The following is a 10092-nucleotide window of genomic DNA, read 5'->3' as shown; positions in this document are numbered from 1 at the left end:
AGAATGAAAGAGATGACTCTTATTCCCTTGACTTAATAAAAACTGATGCCCTAAGACTCTATTTATAAAGAGAGGCTTGAAAGGACTTATTTTTCTTTTCGATGTGGTACATGGTATTTATAAGAAAAACTAAGGAATAGGTTTGTGCTATTCTCGATGTGGTACAAAACCACTTTTCATATTAAAAGGTAAAATTTTGGAACATCAGTTCTCATTCACCTTTTACTCATTTTGAGCGTGTAAATATGCGTTGGAATCCCCTCGAAGAGGAGAATACGTTCCAATAAATACACACCACTAACACATAATGTGTCTCACTCATATAGAGTCTCAAAATGATTCACGACTTAGTCTAAAATACTAAGTTTGTCCAACATATTGCAATGTTGACCTAGCTCCCATGATTTGCATGCTGCAACTACTCTTTTTACTACCACTTATCTTCAATCCCCCGAAGCCTTCACACCATATCATATCTCTTAACCATTGCTATGTTGTTTCAAATTATATTTGCTTATCGATTCACTCGTCGAATTAAGGTGAAATTTTATGTCCTTGGCGTTAATTATAAACCTTAGCTCTTTCGGGAACGAGCAAACTGCCTATAGAAAACTCCACTTCTATGTAGCGACTCATAGGCCCTTAATCACATTAATCATCTTTTAACTCTCATGTTCAGAATGTACCAAACCTTAGTATTGAATTAGCAGAATCATAACACCATAAGAATTTTTCTCCTCTCTTTTCTGATGAGCATTCTAGTAACATTGAAATATAGGGATCCTGATTAATGTGGTATTGTGGTTCAATGATCGACTTCGATGCTACTTTAATTTACTGACTTCAAGTTGTCTACCTTCAAAAAAAAATTGCTAACCTCCCGCAAAGGGATATAAGAGCTCAACCACAGCACCAACACTTTGTTGGCAATGTATCTTCAATCTCACTACAATGCAATACAAAGTTCTATTTTTCCATCACAATGTTAAAGCCATTTAACAGGGAAAAAATATATATATGATGAAGTTAATTGCATAGTTCCATGATTCCATCAAATACGGATAGTCTCAGCAAGTCCTGGTCAAACACTGCAGGGGAAGTCCAAGACTTAACGAGAAAGTTACCCCCTCAATTAAGCCAAGTACACCGCCATATTTACATGTCAACTGCAACTAAAAAAAATTACTTCTTTACTTTCACCTATACCTCATTTCTAAACTGGCATCCGCCGTGCTTGGCCTAAGGAGGACAGAGTCCTAAGTTTTCAGTAAAACTAACTAGAGCAAGGTTCAAAATTTGTATGCAAGCATAAAAGTAAATTACGGACAAACCATTCTGCAACCTAAGAGCATTACAGTGCCAATTTCCCAGGAAAACTATTGATTTAATTTCCCACTACTTATTGAGGTGCTGGAATCACATCACAAGAGACCTAACCATTTATCATCGCAACCGCCGCTATACTGTAAACAACAAAACGGAAGTTCATCAGGTGCTGATGTGTGGTAGAAGAACAATAAATTAAAAGAGTAAGTGTCTTTCAAGTGCTGATTGTGGTGTTAACCTCAGAAGTCAATTGACTTGATTATTACATTTGCCTTTTTCTTTGTCTTGAGTATGAGTTCTGCATTAGGTCGGTCATTGTGCTCCACCTGGGAAGTCATTAGTAAAAGATTTGGAAATGCTTAGTACTGAAAATGAACATCAATCTCTTAAGAAAATGAATAATTTTTTCTCCAGGATAATTAGCAGAAAAGAACAATGAAATAAGAGCTTACTCGTGACCTAGAAACATCTTCAGGCTTTCCTAATTCAAACAGAAGAGGGAGAATTCATCAGTATAGATTTCTACGTGGATGTATTACTTAACACTTCAGTCAGAAATTTAAAGAGTAAATTAAGAAACACATATATTTAAAAGAAATTTCAAAAAAAAGTATGTACCAGTTGATATATGCCTCCTTAGTACTCTTTCCATTGCTTTGTCAATATCAATATCTACAAACCTTTTGCCAGATTACATTATTTCATAATCAACTTCACACCAAAAGTACAAGTTGCAAGAAATATTATAACATCAAAATGAACCTAGGAGATGAGCTGTATCGTACTGTAAATATCATCTGATAACTAAAATGTATAACTGTCCCGGAATTCAATCTCGGCTCCCCCATAAAGGTATACATTATCACAAAGACCATGTAAGGATTGCATGAAATGTAATCTGACCGCCCTCCTCACCACTACCCCACTGTTAGGTTAGAGGCGTCAGGTCTAGGCTAGGCCGCAACTGTCAACCGCCTTGATTTGGCAAGGCATGACTCGGCCATCTTATCTGTGTTTAAAAACTTTAAAACATCTACTATTTCACAAGTGTGGAAACCACCTAAAATCCATATATTTTGTTTAGAGTACCAAGTGCGGAAACCACCAGGAATCCATAAATTTTGTTTAGAGTAAATGTCATGTTTTTACAGTCTATATCCTAATCAACATATACAACAATAGATTATATGATAAATTAGAGACCACCTAGACAGCTGCTTTTTGGAAGCTATATTCTATTGTCTATAATCACCGAGAAATTTCTAAACAGAAAGCATGATCAAAGTAAAATATTAACTTATATTAAATATGTGTTGCCTCTAAAAAAAAAAAATTATCAATAACAATTGTAAGATTACTAACTAATTAAAATCAGCATTTAGTTTACCATTTCTCATCAAACATAGACGATATCTCCTTCCAAGCTCCCTCTTCCAAAAATAAATAGTTACCTTCAACTATCACGACTTTGTGCCTGCAAAAGGGAGAGAAGAAATGTTGAATACATAACTGGTTCACAATACTTTATAAGCAGAGGGTTCTCTCGGTGTAGTATCTACTTTTAAATATGTTACTCCCAGGTTCCTTAGTTAAAATATATAATTCTGTTCATTTTAAACAATACTTTAGGTATTTGTAGATGTGAAAATTTGGATAACCGGATCAGTTCCGGATCAGATCATTTTCAGATCGGTAACACTTTTGGATTATGATATATTTGGAGACTGTTCGGATCGTGTCAGATGTAATTCAGTTCGCGTCTAATTCTGAATAAAATCAGGCTAAATTCGGATTAAGATCAGATAAAAATTCGGTTCGGATTAAATTCAGTTCGAATATTTTCAAATCATAACCTATTCATTTTTTGAATTTGTGAGACTTTAAAAAAAATCTTATTAAATGTAATACTTTTAATATAATAAGGTACTTTTTTAAATAATTATGTTATGGAAAACATAAAATTGTTTTAGTATGAATTTTTCTTATAAATAGGAAATTTTCTTAACTGTTAATGTATATGGGCAATAAGTTATGCCCCGTTAAACTATACGTTAATGTATATGTACAGGCAGATACTTTAAGCAAAACAAGCAAGGATGGCAGTCTGGATTTTGAACATTTTCTTTTTCCAGATGATTGGCGTCTTTGGAGCAGAGTTTGGGCATTTATTTTACAAGAACTCCACAAATTATCTGTCTAGATATGAGTGCCTTCAACAAGCTTTGAGTGTCTCAGACTTGCTAATATCTATCCTGGTGGTGTGTTTACAATGTACTTCAGGACAATACAGGCATCCATATGTAACTGTAGGTTCTTAAAATCTTATACTCCTATGAGAATTTAATTGTGCGTTGTGACTGTAGGCCATACTATTCCAATGCTGAGAGCTGAAGGTCGGTTTCCTTGCTTCTCCAATCCCTCTCATTACTTGCTTTTCCCCCCTTTTCTGTTTAACCTATTAACAAGCTTATTCTCTAAATTAACAAAATAACACTTGTGTTTTGTATGAATAGTGGCTACCTTTTACATTTATTTTATCTAATCCTTTCTAAACTTCCATTATTCTGCTTCTCTTATTAATAACCTACGTGGCTAGTTAAGACCATCATAACCAACATTGACATGCAATCACGCCTTAGCAGCAAAAAGCTACTTGAGAATATTAGGAATGTGAATACAACATATAATACTTACTGAAGATTAACAAAGATATCATCTTCAACAGGATCTCCAACACCATGGTCAAATGACGGTGCATAAACTGATCCCTGATGTGCAGATCTCACAAGTGTTAAATTAGATACTATTGTGTGCAACAAACATAAGCAAATTAAGTATTGTATATTATTGAACTTGTGAAAAAACAATATTCTCTTATAGTAATTTATCTTGTCAATTCACAAACCAAAAGAAATATATAATTAGTTATAAAATATTTATACCTGGTCCCTTAAAGTCTTGAGACAGGTAAGGAAAAGCTCAGGATCAAACGTCCAGGGAGCTGATTCAACAAGGAAATTAAGATACTAAGAGCTATGGAGTTTTAAGATTCCGACCACAGCAGAAAGAAATTTTACCTCCTCGTCTTGCATGAGCATCCACTGGATCCTAAAAATAGTGAAAATTCAAAATTGTTAAACGCTAAACATTAGTATCTGACGATTCATAAAAAATGGACACCTTACTCAGTTTGACCAATAAAACATGAGTTTATCAAATAATGAGGTTATCATTATCTATTTAAAAGAAAAAAACTAGATGCCTGTCACCGTAATAAGACTGTTAAACCAGTTATCTTGAAAACTCCTGATACTGTTGCCATAACGAATAATGGGATAGAAATATAGATACACCCAAAACTTTGTTTTAAGAATGAAAAATGGGTGCTACCAATTCAGTGGCAAGGTGGAAAGCCTTATACATAACGTCGATACCCTATCCTTTCCAAAATCCAGGTCAGGTCTCAGCTTTGACTTCTAAGCCACTAGTAGGAATTTTTGAAGACATTAATGGAACGGCGGGTCTTTTGAAAGTCAAATTAATGTCTTCATACGAAGCTTTTATACACATATATTTTAATTGCAAAACTAGGTTTTTAACTTTTATAAATCTGATCTAGATTGTTGTGTATACTGCACTCATTTAACTAACAAAACCAAAATTCACAAACAATGATGTGCAACTAATTTTCTTTGTATCTTTCAACTCAGACTAGCTTTCCTAACCATCAGTATCTTTTGCTTCTCCTTGTGAACTGGAAGATGTCCTCCAGACCCTTGTTTACACCTAAGGCATACAACTAGAAGTGCAGAAGAGCAAGTATAGAATGTATAACTGAATTATAATAAACAGTGTGTAAATGCAGACAAGTAGAGATAGATTACCTCCATGGCATCGAGCTGATGACGATAAAGGTGGAACCCATCCATTGGGAGAACTGCGGCCACAGGAGGTGGATGAGCTTGCGAATCAAATGAACAAGATTTTTGCGGCCATAACATGTTAACACGTCGAGCAACCTCAGATGCGACGGTAGTCTTTCCAGCACCAGGAGGACCAGCTATACCTATAATATGCCTATAATAATGCCAACTCAGTTTCAAAATCCATTCACAAGATCAGCTAACAGATCAGTATAATAAGAACGGAAAAAGTAAAGTACTTCAAATAAAACACAAATAAATCCAAACAATAATCAATTGTTATTTGAAAGATTTGAATGATTTGGGCCAATCTATTAACATACAGAATGGACAGATGGCACCGCAGTAAGACAATAATATCAGTACACAAAACACCGCATTAGACAACGAAATCAGTACACGAAAGTAAAGCAGCTGTGGCTGAAAGAGCTTCTAACAGAAAGACATATCAAAGTTGTAAGTACAAATTCATCTCGATGAGCTGGAAACTCAAATTTCTATCCTATGCTTAATTGTTGAGGGAAATTCCGTAATTAATAAAAACCGCAAGTGCATGGGCGTAGGAAAGTACGGGGGCAATAACTGGTCGAAGCACAGAGTACGCAAATCAAGTTTTCAATTTAATAAACTAACAAAAAAAATTAACTAGCACTTAAAAGTATCAGTTATAAAGAGATCTAAGGAACAGATTTCATCGGGTAAATAGAAATGGATTTTTAATAGCAAATAAACTCACAAGTAGAGTAAAGACATCAAACAAGCAATTCAAGCACAATGGACTTTAGCTCAACCCAATTTTAAAATTTCGAGTCAACACTCTTCATATTGTTAACATGAATATTATGAATGCTCATCCAAGAGTCAAAAGGGTGATAGTTAAAAGTTAATACATGAACCATCTCCGAAAAATAAAATAGCAGATATCAGAATAAACAACAATATATGCCAGAATTTTGCAATAAATTCAGGCCTTAAATTTTTTTAAGAAACAATGAAAAGATTAATGGCCAAAGTTTATATGCTACGAGTCATACTCATATATTCAAATAAATACAATTACCAGGGATTCTGGATTCAATAGTTTGGGCTTACTTAAAATATTCATCAGTTGCAGCTGCCGCAGTTGGAACAATACGCTTGGCCAAAGTATCGTAGATCTCATCCATACACCTTAAAAGAAATTGAATGAAAGAATGATTTCTGTTGAAATGACATATTAATGCTTTACCATGGATACAAATGTGTCATTAAATAGCAAGTACAATTCTAAGCTAATTGTGTATGTGTCCAGAGTATTCGCTGCCACCTCTGCTTGTATGCTGATTAGGCAAGTAATAATAAATAACAGAAACAAATTCTGCATCATGATGGAAGGAAATTCAAATTCAACAAAGGTTGTATCTGAGGTGCACCTCTATATTATTCTAATATGTGCGAGACACCTCCACTATATAAGACTAAGATATAACCACATTACGTCTGTTCGGAGTTCAGGCATCATATCCATTTTCTAAGAGCACCTACTAGGTCCTTTTTGCCTCCTATATGAGGTAAATAATGTAAAAAGAACACCACCAATATATTAGGGTAAAAATGTCACCACATTACAGTTCAGACACCATACCCATTTTATAAAAGAAATAGAGTGAACAATAAGTGAGTGGAATCACAAAGGATAAAAGCGGCCATGATTATTTAAAGAGAAAGAATAAGGCAACTTGGTTATATGTTTCATTTGCTAATCTTGTTGAACAGGAATAGATAGCATACCGGGCTTCTATCACAGTAATCTCACTCTTTTGGCTGCATGATACCTGATGAACAATACAAGTCGAGCTATCACTAAAATATAGATTCCATTCCATCAAGTCGTTAAAAAGTATACGGAAAAAGGAAAAGGGAGCATAACACATACAAATTGTTATCATTGAAACTTCCTAGGAAATTATTAAAGCTTGTTCTTACATTTATTAAAAGAAGAGAAAAGAAATAGTAGATATGTTCAAGATTAGGTTTGTGAGGGTTGCATTTGTTGCTGATAATAATGCAGATTTGGTTTAATATAGATTATGTTTGAATATGCACTTCTTTTGTTTTCAATTGAAAGATACCCTTCTCTTATCTATAGATATCAAAGTTGAAAAAAAGGTAACAGCTTTTCTTTCCTTTCTGCCCGTATGGACCTAATAAAAAAACTCTGTAAAGGTAACAATCTAATAAGAACAATATGCACCGAACCTGCACACAGTTTCCCTTCCGAATTACTAGAGTATTGTGAGTTGGTAGCAGACGAGATGGGCATTTAACGGGCAAGAAGGAAACAGAACCTCGATACCATTCAGCAACTCTAATATTTTTGAGTAAGAAAACCTCTGCATAAATCAGAATCAAATGTAAGAAAAGTACGAAACATTTGAAGACTTCAAAGCAAAATCCACAAACAAAATAAAATTAACTCAAGCAAATTGTACGATATCTCCAAGATCATTAACACAAGTGCAATGTGCAGTTAATACAAAAGCATCACAGATTAAAAAATTGAAGTCATTATTCATCAAGCCGAATCAAAATTTGAATAAACGCATTGCTGAGTCAGTACTCAGTAGAGCTCTCACACACAGAATTAATCGTAACTACACACAATTAATGTTTGATTATCGATGATCCAATAGTGCAAGTAATTTGTATACATATTCACTGCAAATCATCAATTTTAACTTGCAAACCTTACTGAGATAGCACTAAGAATCATTGTTACAGTAATACAAATTACCAGTATTGGCGATACAAATTTTAATTTGATATAAATTAAGTAACTGTGATTTTTTTTTGCGCTTGGCAACTTGAAGTACGAGTCAAAAATCAAAACAAATTATTATTAAGGAACGGGTGTGAATATTGATAAGTATACCTGAAGGTAAGCATCTAGTGGAGGTTGCAGAGAAGGAGAAGACATCCATGCTTGTGTGTTGTGTTTGACTATTGTTTGTGTTTGGGTTTCAGTCTACATGACAGGTGTTAAGTTACTTTGCGGATGCTGTGTGTAGTTGTGTTAGTGTACGTTTCTTTTTACTCGCACGAACAAGAGTTGTTTTCAAAAATGCCTTTTTTATTATTTTAATAATTTTTGGAATACATTTTTATTGAAATAAAAAGAATAAAATTAGGAAAGGAGGAAAAAAACAGAGTTAGTGGAGACGTGTTATATATTTTTAATGAGAGAACGATTTATTTGACATAATAATTAGTGATAGTTGGAAGTTAAGATAGGTAACTAATGTGAACCGGATAAAAAAGTTTATAAAGCACCATATGACAGTTTGTTGATGGCAGCGGTGTTTGTTTTAGTTTTAATATAGATTTGACTAGACCAGTGCGATGTTTATATTGCTAGTGCGATTCGAATCTTTTATCCATATATTTAACTGTACTCGTCAATTTGATATGATAAGCTTTAGTGACCACAGAATCAATAACCAAATTTTTAATATTTCGTTTTTAATATAATAATATAAATTTCAATAGTTTTTTGGCTTATAAAATAATTAATTTACACTTTGATGACTAAAAATTAGAAGTAGTCATTTGATGGCCTTTAAATATAATTTTTAAGTATCGTGAGGACTTCCTCTAATATTCAATAAACATCTGTCTAATCTGTCTTACGGCGTTATTAAGTCGGGGTTAATTAAGTAAAAGAATTGATGACTTAATTGGGAATGTTATATATCTTTATATATGCGTATGTACCGATTGGCCATAATATTATTAGGCCAAAAGAACATTATAAAAACCCAAGAAAAGAGCATCTCAGGCCCAAACTAGTGCGGTCCCTTAGCCAATCAAGATGTCAATGGTCCCATAATACCCGAAATGGAATGGTTGTATCTCATCCGTCCATATGTCTAAACCTCAAGTTATTTCATTAGTAAGGAGACAGCTGGACCCCATTAATAATCTGAACCATTCAATCATCCACCAACCAAGATTCATCAATGGCTAGGATAAAAAGGTACAAAACCCTAAAATTGGGAGCCTATAAAAGGCCCAAAAAAAGGGGGTTTGGGGGTTACAACTTATTGCTTGCTCTCTACACATATGCACACACCATTGCAATATATTTGAATAGCTCTTTTCTTCTCCTTCTTCTTCATGAAATATGATTATCATGTACATTTATAAATTAAAAACAAAACTTAATTGTAAGTGAATACATGTGAATTATGCTACTGTTGAATAAAAATGATAGGGATGGAAGCCGATCTCGTAGATTGCGTATATGGAGGTGATGGATATAATTATGTAGAAAATTAATTATCAACGGTCTTTAAGACGAATAAAAAGAATAGAAGAGAACCTTTTTGATATGCAAGTAATGGAGATGAAAAGGGTGAATAGAGAAGCTAAAAAGTGAAAATTTAAGAAATAGGAGGCCTAAATGTACATTCTTGGAGCATGCTCTTGAATTATGGTCCAACTATTTACCATCTTACACTTAATGAAGCTGGATCTGCACTCTACTTTTTGACCTCATCCAATTTTTACAAAAAGGCACAGTGTTAGAAATTTATCAACATCATAAAAATAACATTAAAATGCCAAGTATACTTCATTAGTGATCTTTGATTTGCACTATAATACTTGCAAATATTTTTAGTTTTTTTCCTCATTGGTAGGTGAAATGTCATTCTACTTTGATCATTTTTCTTATGTCTCTCACGTTTGGCCTTCATTACTGGAGGGAGATGCCTTTGTTTACTAATTTTAGCATAATATTCATGTCGAACTATCCAAGTTGTAACTAAAAAGCTACAATAACAAATACGCTAGACAATCAGTGACA

The 10092-nt window shown here is 33.7% G+C and overlaps 1 protein-coding gene across 2 annotated transcripts; it reads right to left on the bottom strand.

The window, feature by feature from the left end:
• Positions 1–985: 985 nt before the first annotated feature.
• On the bottom strand, positions 986–8318 carry LOC141708491 (putative uridine kinase C227.14). 2 transcript variants are annotated; one of them, XM_074512147.1, is made up of 13 exons: positions 8161–8318; positions 7488–7621; positions 7020–7063; positions 6342–6419; positions 5211–5403; positions 4404–4434; positions 4269–4327; positions 4021–4094; positions 2714–2800; positions 1945–2006; positions 1779–1807; positions 1565–1652; positions 986–1463 (listed from the first exon to the last, which is right to left on the bottom strand). In XM_074512147.1, the coding sequence occupies exons 1-12, from the start codon at positions 8207–8209 to the stop codon at positions 1566–1568; spliced, it is 927 nt and encodes a 308-aa protein (XP_074368248.1). In that variant the 5' UTR covers positions 8210–8318; the 3' UTR covers positions 986–1463; position 1565. The 2 variants fall into 2 exon arrangements, with proteins under 2 accessions (XP_074368248.1, XP_074368247.1); XM_074512146.1 differs by having other exon boundaries at positions 1593–1652.
• Positions 8319–10092: the final 1774 nt, after the last annotated feature.

This window comes from Apium graveolens, chromosome 2 (assembly GCF_009905375.1).
Source record: "Apium graveolens cultivar Ventura chromosome 2, ASM990537v1, whole genome shotgun sequence".
Taxonomy (NCBI): Eukaryota; Viridiplantae; Streptophyta; class Magnoliopsida; order Apiales; family Apiaceae; genus Apium; species Apium graveolens.
The sequence above is the reverse complement of the archived record's forward strand: the minus strand, read 5'-3'. Positions and strand labels throughout refer to the sequence as shown.

What these genes read in the sequence shown, in the direction of transcription:
- LOC141708491 (XM_074512146.1), bottom strand. Translation starts at nt 8,209, where the DNA reads ATGGATGTCTTCTCCTTCTCTGCAACCTCCACTAGATGCTTACCTTCA. An exon ending in GGAAGGGAAACTGTGTGCAG is followed by an intron (nt 7,064 to 7,487) that starts GTTCGGTGCATA and finishes ATTGTTCATCAG; the next exon opens with GTATCATGCAGCCAAAAGAG. An exon ending in ATCAGCTCGATGCCATGGAG is followed by an intron (nt 4,435 to 5,210) that starts GTAATCTATCTC and finishes CACTATTTTTAG; the next exon opens with GATCCAGTGGATGCTCATGC.